Raw genomic sequence first — 22,182 nt, 5'->3', positions numbered from 1 at the left:
AGCATGAAAGCAATTATCCATCTGGTCTTGTATCAACACTTCATCCTGCTGGTGTTGGTGTAAGGATGTTGGTACACTTTGGGCCTCTTACCACCAACTGAGCATCATTTCAGCACCGCAGCATTGCTGTTAACGATGTCCACACCATGACCACACTGCACCAATCAAAGTTTACAGTAAGATAATGCACCATGTAACAAGGTCCAGATCATCTTAATCTCGTTTCTTGAAAGTGACAATGAGTTCACTGTACTCAAATGAGCTCCAGAGTTTCTCAGTTCAACAGAGCCCCTTTGGGGTGTGATGGAACAGGAGATTCACATCATAAAAGTGTAGTTTGACGCTGTCGTGTCTGTATATACCAAAATAAGTAAAGCCCACTTGTTTTGCCTGATATTCTCTGTTTTTTATCAGAATACGATCATTTGATCTCGGGTAAACTGCAGATTATAGTGTGGTCTGTAACATATTAGTAAATGGAGAGATTTTACAGGAAAATAATAGGGTGGCATTCCCAGCATAAAGGTTCATTTAAAAATAACTTAAATAAATAAATAAAAATAATATTTTATAGCTTCATTGGCTGGGCATGTCTGCAGGACCACATAAATTGTAGTCTCCCGCCTTCTAGTGGCTCAGTCAAAGAAAAGCAAATTCCACCGGTTTTTGTTTGCGTAACTGTGGGCGAGCTCCTCCCACCAGGCCACAGACTATTGGTTAATACTCTAAGCAAAACCACGTGGTTGGTCAGTGGGTGCTGTCCGTTAAACCTGTACGGAACAGTTTCCACACGTCCGATTGTTGTGTAAGCGTCTCTCCCACCCTTGAACCTGCGGTAAGTATCACCTAGACGAAGCTCAGGCTGTAGTGAATGTGTGAAAAGGGAAAATAACTTTGTGTTTTCCTCAGTCATGCCGACGTCACCTGTTAAAACGAGGATCCCCCTCACCAGCTTTGGACACTTGGTAACAGAGGTGAAGGTAGGAAGGGGGCTTGATCCGGGGATTTCCAGGTGAAATGAAACGGTGCATGCGGTGGAGGGGGATTTAGCTGTAACAGAATGGATATGAAGGGGTTTAAAAGACAAACGGGAGGGGGGGCGGGGGTCTATAATAAACATTAAGGGGGGTCTTAATGTTTAGGTTATCATTTATGTGTTATAGTGTCATCAGTAAGCAGCAACAGCAGTTACCTTTGTCCTGCTTTGTCTTCTTTGATGGATCTGCCCAGTGAATGAAGCACATTTCCACAAGCAGCACAACGTCTTTATTACCTTTGACTTTATTATGTAAGATTGTATTTGGCTGCTATTCTGTACAAGTGAAATTCAACTGAAAGAGGCAGGAAACAGACCAGCTATTAAAAGAATATACAGAGGGCAACAAAAAAGACGGATCCTTAAAACTTGGGCTAAAAACAGTCCATGGAAACTAAAATCATCCAAAAATCCCAGTAAGACTTACATCATACATGCCTGTAACTGTACTACAGACAGATTAAACAATGAATGGGGTTGTGGGGAATTTCCTTAAAGATCAGAATCTGCACCAGGAGGACCCGGGGCCCCACTGCACAAGTGTTAGGTCTGAAATTCGTGTCTGAGGATTTCATCCTGGAACCTAAAAGCAGTCAGGGCACCGCCGGCTAACACGTGGAGGTCTTCTCAGACGCACTGCTAAAAAACGGTCATGCAGGAAGATGTTGCATAATTCAGCTGCATCTGCAGGCTCTTTCACATCTGTCGTATGTGCTCAGTGAGTAAAGAGAATGCAGCACCAGAGGCGCACCTGCCAGCTGTGCTAGGTGAGCTGCACAGAGCAGGTCCCACCGAGTCACAATGGCTTTTGCTTCCTGACTGGACTGATCGATATGCCTGAAGTGTTACTGTGATGATGGATCAGACTAGAGAGTTTGGGGTTTTTTTTAGATTATAAAATAAAGACCTGTTTATTAGCCTCTTAAATGTCAATGTAAATTGTTTATTTATTTATTTGTTTGTTTGTTTGGTGGCATTTATAATTTCTTAGTACCTTCTAGATGCCAGCTCCTCTGATTAATATATTTTAAAAGACTTCTCCTTTAAGTAACAAGGTGCCATTTCCGGCATAGATGTTTATCTAAAAATAAAATATAAATAGACTAAAACATTTAAAATGGTTTCTTTATTTGGCTCAGCATGTATGCAAACATATTATTTAGATGCTAAAATGTTAACTATAAACTTATTTATTCCTTCATTCATTTAATCAATGTTTGCAATCCTTTAGTTTGACCACTTGGGGGCAGCAGTCAATTTTATCTGAACACTTGTGGATCTGCTTTTTAGTCCTACACATATGCATGAAGTACTCTTTGTTAAAGGGAGCAGCCACTCGTATATTTTCATTATATACATGAAGTACACAAGTAAGAATAATATATGCCTTTAACTGTTGGTTTGTGCTGGTGAAAAGTGTCAGTGAGCTTGGATGTCCAACTCCAGGCCTCAAGGGCCGGTGTCCTGCAGGTTTTAAATATCATCCTGGGCCAGCACACCTGAATCAAATGATTAGTTCATTACCAGGCCAATAGAGGACTTCAAGACATGTTGAGGAGGTAATTTAGCAATTTAAATAAGCTGTGTTGGATCAAGGACACATCTAAAACCTGCACGACACCGGCCCTTGAGGCTTGGAGTTGGACACCCCGGGGTTAGGGCTTGCTTCTGTACTGGAGCTGTAATGTGCTCAGTGCTGCCCCCTGTGCTGGCAGTGCAGAAGACACCACTGTGAGGTGGCCGGGCTACTTTTAAACTGTGTAAAAGGGAACCACAGATTCCCGTTGTCATATGATGCGTTATTATTAGTAGTAGTAAAACATAAAATGCTGACTGTAAGCAGTTTCAAAGTTACTAAGCGATTGATTCAAGAGAAAATAAACAGAAGACAGGATGTTTTTCATTTCAGTCTCAGTGATATTGTAGTTCATTCCTTAATGAAAGCTACAATTTAAAAACCATATAGACAAAGTGTTTGAGTTTTTTTTTTTAACTTGTTTGTATATAGATCTAGCTTTATATTCTTTCTTATTGTGTGCCATCTGTAATGTTTGACTCAAATACCCCACAGAACTGGACAGCATAGCGAGCTCCCCTCCTCTGTCAAGCTGTCACCCTTAACCCACGAAGTTCAGGAACTGTGGGATATGATGTTTGTTTAATTGTCATGTAAATATTAGGCAAGACTGTTACATTTGGTATTTTTCATTAATAGTAGTACTATACTTGTACATATCAACAGGAGTTTGACTTCAGTTTTCATACACCGGCTCCTTCCAGCTGTAGAGCTGATGCTGGTTTCAGCTGTTGTTGTTTCAGGCTCCGTTTGTCTGTTTGAAGGGGAAGGTGGATATAAGACTACTGTTGTAACCACAAGAAGAAGAAAAACAAAACAAGCTCACTGCTGATTTTCAAAAATTATTTCAGTTGCACTTTTTCAACTTTTATTGACGTGGTTTCACGTATAAGGTTTCAGGAGGAACAAGAGTTTCCTCTCTGCTACGTTAATAATATGAACCATAGCGGCAGGACAAATCAGCAAGATGAAGAGGAGCATTGTGTCCCTCCTCGACCCTGGCTCACTTTATCTAATGTTCGTAATGGGAAACTATTTCCCTCTTCACAAGAATTCTTTCATTTCCTCGTAGTTTACTGTAAACCTGATGTTCTAGATGAATGGTTCCCTTCATGGAAATCAGTGCATGTGACAAACGCCTAATTGTTGTCCCAAGTCTGGGTAATCAGACAGACAACAATAACCGTCCTGACATTTATCAAGCACAGGATTAGTTTGGATGTAAACGACAATCACATAAAGCTCACGGGCTTAAAGTGCTGGTAAAGTATATCTATGTTTTTTGTTTTGTTTTTTTCCTCTCATGCTAGCTGAGTATGAAACACAAACCATGTGATAAAGTAAGCTTTGTTTAGCACAAAGTGCTGCCTGGCTGAAGTCCACTCACCACTGGCTGTAAAACCACAGCTTAGTCGGTTTCACACCTTGGTTTTTCGTATGCATGATGCAAATGAGATGTGGTATGGCAGTTTGCGAGTTTTACAAATGCGGGTTCTCACATTTGTTTGCTTTTTACAGAGCCAAGCTAGCAGTTTCCCTCTTTTTGTGCTAAGATAGCTAACAGTGGCCTGACTGTAGCGTAGCATTCGCTGTTTAGAGTTGTATATATGGATTCTAATTTATCGTTTTAGGAATAAAAGTGATCGATAAAATATGCTGCTTATATTCTGTCACTTTTTTGGAGTCTGTTGACTCCAAAGGTTTGATATTTAATAACTACTGCTTTTAATGTTTTTGCATTGAATTGGTGTAACGAAATAGAACTGTTCAGGCCCTACAGGTTTGGAAATGATGTTCAGGTTGGGCCAGTTTGACTGCAAAGTGAAAATAAGGCACTTTAGGATCATTTTGGTTTGACAACAGTGTAATAACTCACCCCAACAAACCATTGTTACGGCCCGGCTCTGCTAGGCGGCAGCGGACGTAACATAAACGAGCCCAGAGACCAAGGAGTTAGGACGACAAACATAAGGTTTATTAACACAACTGAAATCCGTTAGTGAAACAACTCACTAGGCAGCAGAGAAACTTTAAACAAACACCACGATTAATAGCACCAGTAGAGCACTGCTCTACTAAACGTCTCGCAGGAGGCAACACAAAACACAGGCAGAAGGCAAAAGGGAGGGACTCTCTGTACAGTCTGTTCAAATCAACAAGTCCCTCGACGAATGAAGACTCCTCAGCCTTTTATACTATCCGTTAACTGCAGTCAGCTGTGTCACTTGTCATAACTGCAGACAGCTGTGTCACTTGTCCGTCGTACTCCAGGCTCCTGCGGCAGCCAATGGTGTGCGTAGTCTGACAGGCTCGGATCTGTAGCATCCCCGGTTGAAAAGATGGTCTCTCAAACTGATGGTTCACAATCCTTTTATTAAACAGCCGTGTATGTGAACACACCGTAAGAGCTACAACATACAGAATAAAAGACTATTAGTAAATCAAACAGTGTGTTACCTTTAACCTTTTGACTTATTCATTAATCACAAATTAATTCTCCTTACCTTACATAACAAATAACACTAAAACTTGTAAATTATTGCATATAACAGGGAAATCGTTGCATCGCTGCCTAAACATGACGAGGTACGTTAGCGCCCTCTAGTGGGTGAAAACTTAGCCTTTATGCTTAGTAGCGGTCAGCAGCTATATGCTCCGTAAAACAACAAAATACATATCTACAGGACAAACTTTGTTACAAACCTTGTTCCCTCATCAACCAGGTGCTAAGAAACTGCTTTCGACTCAGTGTTGCACCTTAATAGCCGTTCTTTTTCCCATTCCCGTCCATTAACCATAGAGCACACCTTCTCTCTGTGCATTAAAACTCGCGCTTCTGCCATATGGTTTACGCCACTTGATTTACGGCACCTTGTCGCTCTGTGACTTTCAAAATAAAAGCATTCACTCCAACAATATAATAGCCACTCATAAGTTTACAAAACACTTTACCAAATATTAATGAGGTCATTTACACTCCCACCAAATCATTAAGAGCTTAACTGGGAATTAACTGAAGCGATAATGATTTCCTAATGAAGAAATGACCCGTAACCATTAAACTGTATGATAACACATAGTTCCATTGAACCTTAAACTTTAGAATACAGTTAAACAGTCTCTAATAGCAAAACCAGTTTCTGCACTGGGCGTTCCACTATAGAACGTTTACTTGAACATTGTCCCTTCTCAGTCTTCCTTTCTCCGAAGCAAATCCTTACTTTTCTTACAAGTCCGTCTTTGTCAGTTACTGTGTCCATTACACGTGCTAATCTCCATTCATTGCGGGGTAGATCATCCATCTTCTCCATGACAACATCTCCAACTTTCAAGTTTCTCCTTGGAGTGTGCCATTTCTGTCTTGTTGCGATGTTGGATAGATACTCCCTTTTCCAACGTGACCAAAACTGTTCTGATAAGTACTGCACCTGCCGCCACCTTTTACGTGCGTAAATATCCTCTTTGATGAATGTGCCTGGAGGGGGCAGGGATATCTTTGATTTCATAGTAAGCAGGTGATTTGGCGTCAAGGGCTCTGGGCTGCTTGGGTCACTTAGGTTGTCCACCGTTAGAGGCCTGCTGTTGACAATCGCCATTGCCTCATAAAAGAATGTCCTTAACGATGCGTCATCCATTCTGCCAGATGAAAGTGAAATTGTGCAGCGCAGAATGTTTCGAACTGTCCTGATTTGTCTTTCCCATACACCTCCTGTATGGCTTGAATGAGGAGTGTGCATTTTGAAGTCACACTGCTTCTCTGCAAGAAATGTGGTAATGCGATTGGAGTCCACTTGTTTTAAAGCTTCTTGTAGCTCATTTTTGGCTCCGACAAAGTTGCTTCCTTGATCGCATCTAATCTCACTGACTGCTCCTCTTATGGCTATAAAACAGCGGAGCGCATTGATAAAGGCGTCTGTAGTCATGTTGTCCAACATTTCTATGTGCACTGCTCTGCAGCAAAGGCATGTAAAAAGAAGTCCATAACGCTTGTGCTCTTTGCGAGCTTGTTTGGTTAGAAAAGGACCAAAACAGTCCATTCCACAGAATGTAAAGGGTGGAGATGGATCTAAGCGCTGCGTTGGGAGATCAGACATCTTTTGTTCCTCTGTGCCTCTTCTGAGTTTGCGACACTTCACACAGTGGTGTATAAAATTTGCTACGGCCTTGTTGATGCCTGGAATCCAAAATCCATTCACTCTGATCTCATTGATTGTAAAACCTTTCCCTTGGTGCTGCACCTTACTGTGGAAATGATCTATTATTAGTTGAGTGACATGGTGACCTTTTGGAACTATCACTGGGTGTTTCAGTATTGAGGAGAATGAAGCATCTTTAAGTCTTCCTCCCACCTTAAGGAGTCCATCAGTATCAAGAAAAGTGTCCATTTGAAACAGTTTACTTTTGTGTGGAAGTGGTTTCCCGTTCTTTAGCAACCTTATCTCCTCTGCATATTCACTTGCTTGTGTGTCTCTTAGAATAACACATTGTGCATTTTGTCTTTCTTGTACTGTACTGTGGCCTGTTGTTTTGTCTCCCTTGGCACAGCGAATGAGTCGAGCTATGGCTTGGGTGGCTTTGTACCATGAGGAAAACTTTGTTAACTTGTCTGATAAACCTTTTTTCTCTGTTTTGAGCGTGTTCAGTGCCTGCACCTTCTTAACCTCTGGGTCTCCAAGTGGTATGTTCATGTCGATGTCAGCAGGTGGAGGTATTTCCTTTTCCCATAGAAGCTGTGGCCCTTTGAACCAGTTGGATATGATGAGCTCACTTGCACCTGAACCTCTAGAGGCAATGTCTGCAGGATTTTCCTCAGAAGGGACATATCTCCACTGCTGGGGAGAGCTGTTGAGCCTTATCCTCTGAACTCTATTGGAGACAAATGTGTGAAAACGTCTTGCATCATTATTAATGTAGCCTAAAACTACCTTAGAGTCCGTCCAGAAATACTCCTCTATCTGTGTCAATCCAAGCTCATCTTTTAACATGCTACTTACAGTAATGGAGACAACAGCAGCGGTCAGTTCGAGTCTTGGTATTGTTGTTACCTTGATGGGAGCAACTCTGGTCTTTGCTGTGACTAAAGCACAATGCACTTTATCATCTTTGTTTACATGTCTTAAGTACGAACACTGACCATAGCCGTATGAACTTGCATCAGAAAAGTGATGCAACTCTGTTTTTACAATTGGGCCAAAGTCTTTAGGGACATAACAGCGTGGTATTACGATTTTCTCTAAGTTCTTCAAGTCACTGTTCCAGTTATCCCACATTGGCCTTAATTCGCTTGGAAGGGGATCATCCCAGCCTGTGCCTTGTTTGCATGTCTCTTGAAGCACTCTTTTGCCTGTTAGTACAAAAGGAGAGATGAATCCTAATGGGTCATAAAGGGATGCAACCATAGATAGGATGCCACGCCTTGTAGCAGGTTGAACATTGGGGCGAAAACGAAACCTGAGTGTGTCTGAGCCAATGTGCCAGTGAATGCCTAGTGCTCTTTCAAGTTTAGAGTCATTAAACGCCAGGTCACATGCTTGCTGTGGGGAGGCACGTTCAGATGCTGGAATGCTTTCTAACACAGTTTTGTCATTACTTACAAACTTGTGTAGTCTGAGGCCACCTGACGCACAGAGTGTCTGAGCCTCCTGAGCGAGCTGTATTGCTTCTTTGACACTTGGAGTGCTCGTTACACCATCGTCCACATAGAAATCCTTCATTATAAATTGAGATGCAAGAGGAAACTGTGTCTCGTTTTCTTTAGCAAGATGCTTTAATCCATAATTTGCACACCCTGGTGAGGACGTAGCACCGAAAAGGTGCACCTTCATCCGAAACTCTTGGGGCTCAGTGTTCATTGCGCCATTTTTCCACCATAAAAATCTTAAATAGTCTCTGTCTGCTTCATACACGTGAAATTGGTGGAACATTTTTTCAATGTCACATAATAATGCAACTTGATGCCTTCTAAACCTGATGAGAACACCATTAAGGCTATTCAGCAAATCTGGGCCTGACAGCAAATGATCATTAAGACTGGTACCTCTGTATTTTGCGGAGGCGTCAAACACTACTCTGAGTTTGTCTGGTTTTTGGGGGTGATATATCCCGTGGTGAGGAATATACCATCTTTCTCCTTCTTTAGCTTCATTCTGCACTTCCTCTGCATCACCCCTTTCCAATATTTCACTCATGAACTTTATATACTGTTCCTTGTAACTTTGGTCTTTTGACAGTTTGGTTTTGAGGCTTTGAAGCCGCACAGTGGCCATTTGCTTATTGTCTGGTAGGAGGGGTCTCTCCTTAAATGGAAGTGGCATTTCATAATGTCCTTCAGTGTTTTTGTAAATGCCTTCCTTTAACATGTTGAGAAAGAGAATGTCATCTTGAGACACTGACTTGTTATCCTTGTCGTTATCCTTAAAGTCAGACTCAAGGACCTTGATTACATCAGCCGGAGTCACTAGGGGAAGCTCTTTAACTGCAACTCTGTGACACACAGTAGACATGCTAGAAGAGTCACCATAAGATGATGTCGGGCCTACAATACTCCAGCCCAATGCTGTGCGAACTGCATAGGGTTCGTTCTCGCCTCCTAAGATTACCTGCTTTGGAGCTAATGCCTTAGAGCAACTGTAGCCAATTAAAAGGCCGACTTCACATTCTAGCTGTGGAGGAATCTCGTTCCTTATTTCCTTGAGATGATTCCACCGCCTTGCCGTTTCACAGGTAGGAATGTGAGAGCGGTTAACTGGTATACATTCTTTAGTGTAAGCAGGAGGGAGTTCAATCATTTCTGAGGAGTTATAGCCTCTTACCTTGAGACCTGAGATGCGTTCGCTTGGCACAACAACATCCTTACCAAGCAGTGTAGTGAGCTTCAACCTTATTGGGGTAGCCTTAGCTTGGAGGTTATTAGACACATCTTGGTCAATGAACACGGTGTCACTTTGCGTGTCTAGGAGGGCATAAACAAGCCTTTCTGTACCTGGATGTTGCTCTGAAGAAACCCATACTGGTACAATCATGGAGGTGCTCACGCACTGTTCACTGGCTTCTGCATTCAGAGACAGGGTGGTTGCAGCCTGTTCTGTGCTGATCTGAGTTTGTGGCTGGTTTGAGGCTGATTTATCATTGTTATAGTTGAAGTCGTGCAGACAGGTAGGATGTTTTTTCTTACACACTTCACATACAAGTCTGTAATTACAGTTCTTTGCGCTGTGTCCAGGTTTGAGACAACCATAACAGAGTTTCTTCTCCTTTATATATTTCCTTCGTTCCTCAAGCAATATTCCATTGAACTGTGGACAACTGTGAAGTTTATGTCCGTTGTTTTGACAGAACATGCATGGGGCCTTAACATTTGGACCTTTATTTTCAGTCTCAGTTATCGCCTGGGTATGGAGAACACTAGAGGTGGGCCTTTTGTCCTTTTGGCAGCCCTTACCAGTGTCGGTGGTGAAGTTTGCAGAGTGGAGAGCCTGAAATGATGTAATCGGGTTGCACATGATCTCTGCTTCAGAAGACATGAACTTGGCAAAGTCCTTTAAACCTGGAAACTTCCCACTTTCTTTCATAAACTGAGTGGCCTGACGATTCCAACTTGCAGCCGCCCAGTTTGGTAACTTTTGAACGAGTTTTTGGTTCTCCTCACAATCGTTGAGAATGCTTAAGCCTTCAATGTGGGGCATGGCCTCGTGACATGTTTGAATGAAATCAGCAAATGCCCTGAATCCTGTGGAGTCATTTGTTTGGATCTTTGGCCATTTTGCCAGTCTTTCTCTGAAAGCCCTCTGTACCACAAATGATGTCCATACCTGTGGTTGAGACGCTCCCATGCATCTCTGTATGCTTCGCTGTCGTTTCTATAGAAGATGCCATCAAGCGTTTGTCGAACTGGACCTCCTATGTATTTCTTTAAGTAGTGCAGTTTGTCAGCAGGTGAGATGTTCCTTTTATCAATGAGAGCAGTAAAGGAAGCTTTCCACTCTATGAATTGTATTGGGTCACCTGTGAACGTGGAGGGCTCTGGCACTGGCAGTCTGTTCAATGCAACACTATCCAGTACTGCTTGTGCTAAGTAGAGGACATCTGTTTGTGGAAGTGAGGTAGACACTACATTGTTGTCAGGGACTTTACTGAGATTAGAAACTGTGGGGGCTTTCTGAGCAGTGTTACTATAGTCAACATCAGAGGCACTGATTTCACTCTTTATCTCAGTGTCATAGGTCCTTAGTCTAGCTCGTGCAGCCTTTAACTCCTTTTCAGCCTTCAGTTTCTCTAGCTCACGCCTTTGAGATTCGAGCTCCTTTCTTTGCCTTTCTTCTAAAAGCTGAATCTTTTCCTTTTGTTTTTCCTCCTCTAATAACACCTCATACTCTGCTTCTTTGGCTGCTAACTCTGCTGCAGCCTCTGCTCTTTTAACAGCTACTACTGACATTGCAGAGTATGACTTACTGGCAGAAGAGTTTTTACTTGAGTGCGTGACTGAGGAACTGTAAATGGACTGAGCATAGTCTGGCTCAAGAAGCTCACGGAGACGTATCTTTACCTTGTCCCTATCATAGTCATCTATGCCTGAGAGTCTTTCATGAGCAATCTTGATAATGTCTCTGGTGACTGCTTCACATGCGTCTATGAGTCGCCTTGTGCCACTCGAGGGAGTAATGTTTTCTCTAATTTCCATATACAACTTTATGACATTCTCCTTTTCATTCTCTAACATGTCCATGAGTGAAGCAATTTGATTGTTTGTCAAGTCTCCTTTTAATTGCTCTCGTGTTTTACGTACTTGTTTTTTCCATTCATCATAAACTTTGAGAAGCCGTTTTTCTTTCTTGTGGGCCTCCTCCTCCTGATACGCTTGCATTTTTTCAGTAGGCCTCCTTCGACGAACAGAGTGTGGAGGCTCCTCTTCCTCATTGGCCTTGGGATCCTCCGCAAACTCTGTCTCTTCTTTAGATGCTTCCATGCTGAGGACGGGGCAATTTAGTTGACCATCAGATCCCAGAAGACTTTGTGTGGAGCTGTGGAACTGGGACCTCGATGCTGAGCGTGGGATGGAGCTCTTCTCAGCTGGGGTCAAGCTCTTACTGTAGCATCCCCGGTTGAAAAGATGGTCTCTCAAACTGATGGTTCACAATCCTTTTATTAAACAGCCGTGTATGTGAACACACCGTAAGAGCTACAACATACAGAATAAAAGACTATTAGTAAATCAAACAGTGTGTTACCTTTAACCTTTTGACTTATTCATTAATCACAAATTAATTCTCCTTACCTTACATAACAAATAACACTAAAACTTGTAAATTATTGCATATAACAGGGAAATCGTTGCATCGCTGCCTAAACATGACGAGGTACGTTAGCGCCCTCTAGTGGGTGAAAACTTAGCCTTTATGCTTAGTAGCGGTCAGCAGCTATATGCTCCGTAAAACAACAAAATACATATCTACAGGACAAACTTTGTTACAAACCTTGTTCCCTCATCAACCAGGTGCTAAGAAACTGCTTTCGACTCAGTGTTGCACCTTAATAGCCGTTCTTTTTCCCATTCCCGTCCATTAACCATAGAGCACACCTTCTCTCTCTCTGTGCATTAAAACTCGCGCTTCTGCCATATGGTTTACGCCACTTGATTTACGGCACCTTGTCGCTCTGTGACTTTCAAAATAAAAGCATTCACTCCAACAATATAATAGCCACTCATAAGTTTACAAAACACTTTACCAAATATTAATGAGGTCATTTACAGGATCCGCATGAAGTTGGGGCGGGCATATGTCCGGGCCAGCCAATCCCCCGTGAGTCCTGGAGCACTGTAGCTTCCATGGAGGAAGGCGGGGCCACCTGAGGCCAGCGGCCGTAACAACCATTCAAGTATGTGGGAGTTTCCATCCTCTCCTCTGCCTAACGATTGTAGTTTTTTGGCCCCTCTGTTGCAGACATCCTTTCTGTCTCCTCTCGATCCTCTCTATTCCTTTGTTTTCACACTCATCTTCTTCTTTCAGCTGCTCCCTTCAGGGTTTGCCATAGTGGATAATCTGCCTTCTGCTCTGTCTGTAGCATCGTCCTCTGTCACACCAAGCCTCTACAGGTCCTCCTTCACTACATCCACGAACCTCCTCTGTGGTCTTCATTTTTGCTTTCTGCCTGACAGCTTCATGTTCAGCATCCTTTGTATATATATCCTTTTGTGTATGTGTATGTATGTATGTATGTGTGTATGTGTGTATGTGTGTACATACATGTACATGTACATACATGTACATATGTGATGTAGCATAACTTAAGCAGCAAGGAAGGTGATAAGTAAATAGCATTAGCAGACGATTGAAGTTCTTTTATTTTCCCTTTTACCATAAACAATCAATCAGGCATGCAAAAATCCCACTGGCTTTATACAAGACTTTGCCCATACCTGACCTCGTTAGTCCCTACCATTGAAACAAAATAGGTCAAACCAAATAATACAATTCTAAACAAAGAACAGGAATAAAGTCATGCATGAAACTGACAAACTCATTTACTCAACTAAATAGTTTGTAAAGTAAAACACTGCATACAATATAACTCAAAAGGCTACTTTAAAGAAAACAAACAATACTATACAAAATGAAAAACCCTCCATTTGGTTACACCCAGTGATCCAATCATTGACCTCATGACCCTATATAAACAGGAAGTAGTGGGCGGCCCTTCCCATACACCTGTCTCACATATAGGACCTGAATGCACAACATGGACACCATGGTAAGTATAACCAAACGTGTGTACGTGTGTACGTACATACACATGTACGTGTATGTACATACACGTACATGTGTATGTACGTGTATGTACATACAGGGAGTGCAGAATTATTAGGCAAGTTGTATTTTTGGGGAATAATTTTATTATTGAACAACAACCTTGTTCTCAATGAACCCAAAAAACTCATTAATATCAAAGCTGAATGTTTTTGGAAGTCGTTTTTAGTTTGTTTTTAGTTTCAGCAATTTTAGGGGGATATCTGTGTGTGCAGATGACTATTACTGTGCATAATTATTAGGCAACTTAACAAAAACAAATATATACCCATTTCAATTATTTATTTTTACCAGTGAAACCAATATAACATCTCCACATTCACAAATATACATTTCTGACATTCAAAAACAAAACAAAAACAAATCAGCGACCAATATAGCCACCTTTCTTTGCAAGGACACTCAAAAGCCTGCCATCCATGGATTCTGTCAGTGTTTTGATCTGTTCACCATCAACATTGCGTGCAGCAGCAACCACAGCCTCCCAGACACTGTTCAGAGAGGTGTACTGTTTTCCCTCCTTGTAAATCTCACATTTGATGATGGACCACAGGTTCTCAATGGGGTTCAGATCAGGTGAACAAGGAGGCCATGTCATTAGTTTTTCTTCTTTTATACCCTTTCTTGCCAGCCACGCTGTGGAGTACTTGGACGCGTGTGATGGAGCATTGTCCTGCATGAAAATCATGTTTTTCTTGAAGGATGCAGACTTCTTCCTGTACCACTGCTTGAAGAAGGTGTCTTCCAGAAACTGGCAGTAGGACTGGGAGTTGAGCTTGACTCCATCCTCAACCCGAAAAGGCCCCACAAGCTCATCTTTGATGATACCAGCCCAAACCAGTACTCCACCTCCATCTTGCTGGAGTCTGAGTCGGACTGGAGCTCTCTGCCCTTTACCAATCCAGCCACGGGCCCATCCATCTGGCCCATCAAGACTCACTCTCATTTCATCAGTCCATAAAACCTTAGAAAAACCAGTCTTGAGATATTTCTTGGCCCAGTCTTGACGTTTCAGCTTGTGTGTCTTGTTCAGTGGTGGTCGTCTTTCAGCCTTTCTTACCTTGGCCATGTCTCTGAGTATTGCACACCTTGTGCTTTTGGGCACTCCAGTGATGTTGCAGCTCTGAAATATGGCCAAACTGGTGGCAAGTGGCATCTTGGCAGCTGCACGCTTGACTTTTCTCAGCATTCAGAGAACTGGTCTCTGAATGCTATTGACACCCTTTTCTCAACGAGAAGTCTGGGCTCGGGAGAGCCTGAGTGCCCTGGAGGGACTTTCCCTGCCGGATACACGATGGACGGGTGGCAGAACTGGAGGGTCGTGTGCCTGGCGGGACTGTCGATCGAGGACGCTGAAGATATCTATCTATTCGGAACCGTGATAACAGGGTTCTTGCTGATCGGAGTTGGCTTAGCCCTGGTTTACCACAGAAATAAGAGAGCGGAACCAGCTGTTCAAACCCCCCCAAGGCTGCCCGCTGGAATCGAAGCGACGGGACGAGGCGCGACCTCTCACAACGAACGTAATATGGTTAACACCTTGGAGACGCTTGCATCGGCTGTGAAGGCTCAAAGCAACAACATTGAGCGTATGGGGGGATACATCAGAGAGAGGCCTGCTCAAAATGGGACCCTTGAGCAACAGTTGGAAGACATCGCGGAACGGATCACTGCTGCTGTGAGGTCTCAGAATCAAAAGAACGACAACACCATGGAACAGAAGTTTGATACCATCATGGGGAGGCTCGCGGCTCTCCAACGGGAGATCGAGAGGCCAGTGTCGGAGTTTTAGGGCAGCCTGAAAATTCTCCTGGGCTGCTCGCATGGAAATTTACAAAATCAACATCGAGATTTGATGTGTATGTATGTGTATGTACATACATGTGTATGTACGTGTATATGTGTGTGTGTGTGTGTGTGTGTGTGTGTGTGTGTATTAGGGGTGCAACGATACACAAAATTCACGGTTCGATATTTTTTCGATACAAAAAAATGTTCATGCCTTTTTAATTTGTCATTTATTAAAATTATAAATATATATTTTAACTCAAAAGTACAGTTTTTAAATTGTATGTTGCTGAAACAAAAAAGTAATAAAAAAAATTAATATATCTCAGGGCTCGCAAAATTTCAAAATCCCTGGTAGCCCTTCGGGCAGGGACTCTTCAGTTTTTGGTAGCCCAAAATAAATTTAAGTAGCCCGAATAAAAAAAGAGAGCAATTTTTTGATTGATGTTTTGTTTCCTTTACAATATTATACATTAAAGTATAATATTGTATAATTATATAATATTAACTTCTTATCTTGTGCGCGTTTTTTATTTTGACAGCGAATGCGCACCTGTGGACCACTTATGTGCAGCCCTGGTTATTTAGCTCGTCATATTGCAGCCACAGAAATTCTTTTGTCCATGAAACCATAAAGCTGCACTTTCTTTTTGCCTTATAGTCTCATTTGTCATAACTTCTCCGTTTTGTGGTAAGCTTTTCTTTGGCTGTCACTTCTTCACCCTGACCTGTCTTATTTGGCTCAGCAGAACTAAAATATATATCCTGCTGCTTTTACACACACACTCACATAAGCTCAGCGATTCTCTGCGCGATCAACCTCTCACATGTTTAAGCTTGCTGCGGGAGATTTCACTTGTCATGTTTGCATAGTAAGCTAACGATTAATAAGACGATGTCAGAGGAATTGGTGCACAAATTATCATCAGTCACCAATCAGTGCTGTCGCTCTCTATACACAGTTCGCGCGATTGCAAAGTGAAAGCAAAAAACAAGCGCAAATTCAAACGCGATTTCAATATGTCACATATTGACAGTGGCTCGCCGATGCTGGAGCCTTGTCGTGTCTCGTCTCTCTATATCAGGGGTCCCCAATCCCAGTCCACGAGGGCCGGTGTCCCTGCAGGTTTCAGATCTCAACCTGGGTCAACACACCTGAATCACATGATTAGTTCATTACCAGACCTCTGGAGAACTGAAGACATGTTGAGAAGGTAATTTATCCATTTAAATCAGCTGTGATGGATCAAGGACACATCTAAAACCTGCAGGGACACCGGCCCTCGTGGACTGGGATTGGGGACCCCTGCTCTATATACTGGACTGTATGTAGCGGAGATGACAAAGTTACTTTGACTTCAGCAGCAAGCAGGCGCACCGAGGGCTCTCGCGCTCACTTTTCGTGTATAGAATTTCGAAAAAACATTGGTGCAAATTATAAATCTGTATTATAATGTCTGGTGTTTTCTTGTTTGTTGGTTTATTTTTATTTTGTTTTACTTTGCGAGTTGGTTATTAGATGCTGCTCCAGCCGGTCAGAAAATCCCTCGCCGCCCCGCCCTCTCCTCACTGCGCCGCAAGCAGCAGGCGCACCTCGCAAACGAAGGGCGTCCTTACTCCCAGCAAATGGGTGATAGAAAACCGATCGGTGCCTATGCCATTCCCAATGTGCGCTGGTTGACGTCGGGGGAGCATGAGTACAAGCTTTTTTTTTTTTTTTTGGCCGATGCCCGTGATGCCGCCCCCCACCACGATGCCGCCCCGGGCAACCGCCCGTGTCGCCCATATCTAAAACCGCTACTGTGTACTACTATGCTGCTTTCCTTTTTTTCTTTTTTGTCTCTATTCTGAATGTGATTGTTGCACTTTGTACCAAACTATTTTAAAGCTTTCTTTACTTAATATTTTTGCAGATTACTTAAATTACAATTGATCAAAGTACAATATTTAAGCAATTAAAGTCTTTGACGGCTTTAACAATAAAGAGATATACACATCAAAAAATCAATAATTATATTCCAGTAACATCATGTATATTACTCAAGTGTCATTACATATGTGAATGATTGTAACTTTTACTTAGGTAAAACGTCTAATTACTTTTTTACCCTCAAAAGTCAACAAGATTATGTTTAAATTGTTATTCAGGTCCGCTTTTCACATAATAACTCTGCAGTAGGACTCAGGGCTGCATATGAGCTTGAACTTGCTCCCCTCCCCCATTTGCCACCCAATTTTTAAAAATCATTTAAACACCCCTGATATCCTCTTTGCTTCCTCTGCAAATGTCCAAACCATCTCAACCTTGCCTCTATAGTTATGTCTCCAAACGGCTCGACCTGAGCTGTCCCTCTAATATGCTCATTTATAAGGTCCAATGTCCATATAATGTCTATATAATGTTAATTCTTGTTGATCCCAGTGAAAATCTTATCTTTAGCTTGGCTTCCTGTTTTTTTGTGGGTGTTACCATCTCCAAACCATAGTTCACAGTTGATCTCACATCCCGTCTTGTAAACCTTCCTTTCCCTTTCTTGCTTTCCCTTTCACTCTTGCCATTGTTTTCAACCCCACTTCTGCATCTGTCTCGTCTTTATCAGCATGCCTCTTTCACCCTCTCCTTTTCATTTCTTATTTAGTGAACCTGAGCTCCTGTGTATTTGTGCCCACTAGCATACACCGACACGATTGGTAAAAAAAAAAAACTCAATAGGGGGAAAAAAAGGCATGTGACACATGCAGCAATCAAATATATTAACAATATAAATCATTTTAATAAAAGGAATCATCACAATACATTTCAAAGGGTGTCCCACTTTAACTGAAATGAATGACCCATTTTATCTAATACATTACGGTAAACTGGGCCAGGAGGTAAAGAGATTTCTCTTCATTTTACAAAATTTTATCTGAGAGAGATCCTCATAACAAGGGTTGTGAATTTAGAGATGTCTCTTTGCTTGTTATTGATTTATTAACCTTATTAACAAGTGAGATTTCATATGTTCGTTCGCTTGTCATCTGACAGTTTCAAAACGAGGTGTTCCCCTTAGGAACCTCAGACCAAATAAGATCAAATGCTAAATATCAGGTAGTGTTTTAGCACCAGTTTAAAATGTCTTGCAGTCAGTCACCAGCTGTTAACCTTTAAAGAGATGAGATGCTAAGATCCTAAAATAACCCACGTTACCTACAGGCCCAATTTTCACCCAGAGCAACCACCTTTTTTTTCCACTGCTCAACAGACAAAAAAGTAGCAGTTAAAAAAATGTAATAATTGAAATTTGTAGACTTGAGAAATGTTATTAGCTTGTTTATTAAGGGAAAACGCTTAGGATGTTGCTACAGAGTTTAATGCTAATGGATGTGGAAGCTGAGCTAGGGTCACATAGTACAGGTTCACGACCAAATCAGCTTCATCAAATTCAGACGGTATGCTGGGTGTGATCTCAATTACTAGTAACCAGTGTTGGCTAAGTTACTTTAAATTAGTAACTTAGTTACATTACTAGTTACTTCTATCAAAAGTAACTCAGTTACTTCAAGTTACTCGTTACTTTCAGAGTAACTAGTTACTAGGGAAAGTAACTTTGGTTTAACTCAGAATTCTCTTGTTAATGTGTTGCTTCCATAACTGGATACCCAGCAAGATTGCCAGTCTTCTAGCTTGCTTACTTGCCACAAGTGCACTGTGCCACCTACCAATAGAAAGGAAAAAATAATGTGCACATTTCCACGAGAGAAATCCCACGCCTGATTTTATCCTAGCCTGCTTTTTACATCCAACACAAAAACTACAGTCGTGGTGCTTTCGATTGTACTCAGAACTCGGAAATTCTGCCTTCTGAATAGGAAGATGTAGGTAACACCAGACTGCAGATGAGCTGCATACAGGGCTGGACTGGGACAAAAAAATCGTCCTGGGCATTTTGACTAGAGGCCGGCCCACCATTATAGGAAAAATCATAAAGCCTTTGAATGAAAACAAACACTGCTGTGACAGTGATGTACACTGTTCTGATGGTATATATGTATCAATCTATCAGTCGTTTGTTGTAAGACTCAGATAATTATTTTTTTAAAAGTGAGACATTTTAAATGAGAATAAGAAAGTATTTCCTTGTCCCCCCCTTTCCCTTTTAATGCCCTACATGGACCCCTGGCAACACTTTACTAGATCCGCCCCTGCACAGTTACCAGCTGTCAGCTACCTAAAAAAGGATCCTGGTGTTATTTGTCTCTCAGAAACAGTTCATAACTTCCCTTCAACTCACTCATGTGACCTAAAAGGTAAACCTGTTTCTCCATCACAGCTCTGATGATTCAGTAAGGACATCTCCTGGTTTCATCTTCATGTTTCCCTCTCACCAGATAACCAAACCGATATCATGACCAGCAGCTTTTACAGCTGTGGCTCCAGCAAACATCAGCTGATACTAGAAATTAATATTAAATAAATTCTAACAACAGCTGATCAAGCTTAAACGTGCTGCTGTTGTTTAGCGCGACATCCGCTGGTTTCCTCTTTCTGGCGCAAAGTGGGCGATAAACAAACAAGAGAGAAAAGCCGATCAGCTGATCATTGATCAGTTTCATGATTGAAGTACAAACAGGAGAGGGAGGGGGAGAGGATGAGAGAAGAAGAGGCAGCTGTGCAGCGTAAACACAGAATAACTCCAGCTTTGTGTCTTTTTCATTGTAGCTGAAGTCCGGGACAAACTGTTCCTTTTCACCTCAATACGAAACACTAATATTTTCTCTGAATACGAGACGATTCCGTTTTTTACAGGACGGTTGGCAACTCTAATAATTAACCTTATGAACAAAATAAAGTTCAACATCAGTAACATAGCACCACCCAGCTGTATAGAAACTCCGTCATGCTAGCTAGCACGCAGTACGAAAAATTCAGCATAACAAAAATAAACTCCACCTAAACTTGGTTCATATCTGACCCAGATGGACTGCAGGTCATAACTTCTTACCTGAAGTTCAGTTCACCTGACACTCACAGACCAGCGGCCACTTCGGGTCTCTCCTCTTGCCTCCCTTTTCCTTCATCCACCTGCTGGCCTCCACCACTTGCTAATGTTATTGAATCTGTGGAAGCTCCGCGATAGCCACCACAGGAAGTAACGAATAACGAGCCTATCTAAATCCCAGTAACGAGTAACGCGTTCCCGGTTTTGGCATAATAACTAGTTACTGTGCTCTTACCACAATAATAACGTAGTTACTGTAACGCGTTACTTAATAACGCGTTAGTCCCAACACTGCTAGTAACAAGTGTGCAATCCCACTGTTGCTTTATCACGCTACTCACAGAAAAACGTGCCTCTACATGCAAAGGTATGCACGTTCCACATCATCTATTTCTAAAATAAATTGCTTAATTTCTTCATAAAGTTTTCATATTGCAGCTTTTATTAGATTCCATGAAAAAACACAATAATAATTCCTTAATTAAAAAACGCAGAGTGCGCTTACTCAAGCTTTGTTATTGGGTTTTCCTTTTGTTTATTTTCCGTAAGTCTGTTCATCATTTAATCTGGTGCTTTCACATTCGTTCTGACTGGGTTTGCATAATTCTGAGGGCATTCATCATGTGCTTCTATTGTATGTGTTTGTTTGCCAGCTTTTATTTTCTGTTTTCTTCATCTTTTATTTTATATCTTTCAATGCACGTTTTTTTAAAAACGTCTTGGAAATGTGTCAAAAAATATCACAGATCTGATCTCAGCACTTCCTCTTACTGTTTCTGTGTTTTAGAGACAGCTGTTTGGCATTGAGGCCCCTTCTTCTGTGGAACTGACGGGTTGGAGGAAATACTTTAATAGCTACACTCTGCAGGGTCGCAGAAATGTACTTAACCAGCACACACTTTTATACACACGCACACATCTTTATAGAGATATTACACACAGGCGCGCCGACTCCTCACAATCCCAAATGTTTCCTTCTCTTCTCTGCAGTGTGTCTTGGCTACTTATGGGATCTTTGCAGTAACGGCAGCTGCCTACTTGATGCTTAGACAGAAGAAAAAAGAAAACCAGACATCCACCTCCTCGGCCTGAGAGGCTAATGTCTTGCAGTCATGCCTTTTCTCTGTGATGCGAGCGGTACTGCACCTTCAAATGTGTCAGCTGCAAGTTACAGAGTGTTAATAAATACTTTGTCCGTGCTTGTCTGATCATTATTCATTGATATAATGAACAATCTGTCTGCTGCTGCAGAAACGGCAACAAAATCCGTAATTTTCTTATCCGTTTATTACCATTAAAGCAGCATGTTTTTCTCTATAAGAGATATAAAATAAGAAGAATGGCTGCACATTTTTCACAGTTTGATTCATGAGTGCATTCACGTTCATGACTTTGCTTGTAATCCTTTTTGAATTCTTGGCTGCAGGTTGATTGACGAGGTAGTCGGTTAACCTGCAGTCTATTGACATGCTTGACATGACATGGAAATAATTGCAGCCCTTTGACTATGCACTTAAGCATAGTTAAGCATTGTTACGCAAAGCTGACAGAACAAAAAGGAAACAAGAGTCTTACCTGAGATCTTATCACTGAGGTTTACACTTACTTTACACCACCGGGCTTTGTAAAGCATGATGTCCACAGGTATGTGTGAGCCTTTCTTTCATTTTGTTATAAATATAAACTAAACTTGTATATAAACTGAAATATATCCACAAAAAACAATTTTTAAAGCAAACAGCGCTGTAGTAGTAAAACCATCAACCCATCCGTGATGCGGATGTTTGTTTTATAATCGGTATTGGTGTATTTTTCATGCAGCTGTAACATTTTTAAATAAATATAGTTATTTGCATTCAAACCAATCTCAAATTTAGTGTGCGTACTCGCTACGCACGCACGCACACACACACACACACACACAGGCTCTGCTGTGAGATCACATGATTTCAAGGAATCTGCGAGCTGAAGTGAAAGCGAAAGTGCGGTCGCGAA

General features: G+C 41.8%; 2 protein-coding genes across 2 annotated transcripts; both read left to right on the top strand.

Annotated features, from left to right (window-relative positions):
- The first annotated feature begins 724 nt into the window (after positions 1-724).
- On the top strand, positions 725-21,386 carry LOC147327545 (ATP synthase F(0) complex subunit k, mitochondrial-like). Its single transcript, XM_086295226.1, has 4 exons — positions 725-835; positions 910-980; positions 20,975-21,067; positions 21,178-21,386. Exons 2-4 carry the CDS (start codon positions 912-914, stop codon positions 21,277-21,279), a joined length of 264 nt encoding a protein of 87 aa, XP_086151352.1. The 5' UTR covers positions 725-835; positions 910-911; the 3' UTR covers positions 21,280-21,386.
- LOC147327546 (uncharacterized) lies at positions 12,371-16,364 on the top strand. Its single transcript, XM_086297338.1, has 3 exons — positions 12,371-12,412; positions 12,620-12,705; positions 14,387-16,364. The coding sequence occupies exons 1-3, from the start codon at positions 12,371-12,373 to the stop codon at positions 15,207-15,209; spliced, it is 951 nt and encodes a 316-aa protein (XP_086153464.1). The 3' UTR covers positions 15,210-16,364.
- Positions 21,387-22,182: the final 796 nt, after the last annotated feature.

This window comes from Aulonocara sp. 'chitande type north' Nkhata Bay, linkage group LG6, assembly GCF_057382095.1.
Source record: "Aulonocara sp. 'chitande type north' Nkhata Bay isolate Kocher_YH1m ecotype deep benthic linkage group LG6, A_spYH_male_GT1.1, whole genome shotgun sequence".
NCBI classification, from domain to species: domain Eukaryota; kingdom Metazoa; phylum Chordata; class Actinopteri; order Cichliformes; family Cichlidae; genus Aulonocara; species Aulonocara sp. 'chitande type north' Nkhata Bay.
The sequence above is the reverse complement of the archived record's forward strand: the minus strand, read 5'-3'. Positions and strand labels throughout refer to the sequence as shown.

What these genes read in the sequence shown, in the direction of transcription:
- LOC147327545 (XM_086295226.1), top strand. Translation starts at nt 912, where the DNA reads ATGCCGACGTCACCTGTTAAAACGAGGATCCCCCTCACCAGCTTTGGA. An exon ending in ACTTGGTAACAGAGGTGAAG is followed by an intron (nt 981 to 20,974) that starts GTAGGAAGGGGG and finishes TCTGTGTTTTAG; the next exon opens with AGACAGCTGTTTGGCATTGA. An exon ending in CTCTGCAGGGTCGCAGAAAT is followed by an intron (nt 21,068 to 21,177) that starts GTACTTAACCAG and finishes TCTTCTCTGCAG; the next exon opens with TGTGTCTTGGCTACTTATGG.
- LOC147327546 (XM_086297338.1), top strand. Translation starts at nt 12,371, where the DNA reads ATGAAGTTGGGGCGGGCATATGTCCGGGCCAGCCAATCCCCC. An exon ending in TCCGGGCCAGCCAATCCCCC is followed by an intron (nt 12,413 to 12,619) that starts GTGAGTCCTGGA and finishes TTCTTCTTTCAG; the next exon opens with CTGCTCCCTTCAGGGTTTGC. An exon ending in GTCACACCAAGCCTCTACAG is followed by an intron (nt 12,706 to 14,386) that starts GTCCTCCTTCAC and finishes ATAAAACCTTAG; the next exon opens with AAAAACCAGTCTTGAGATAT.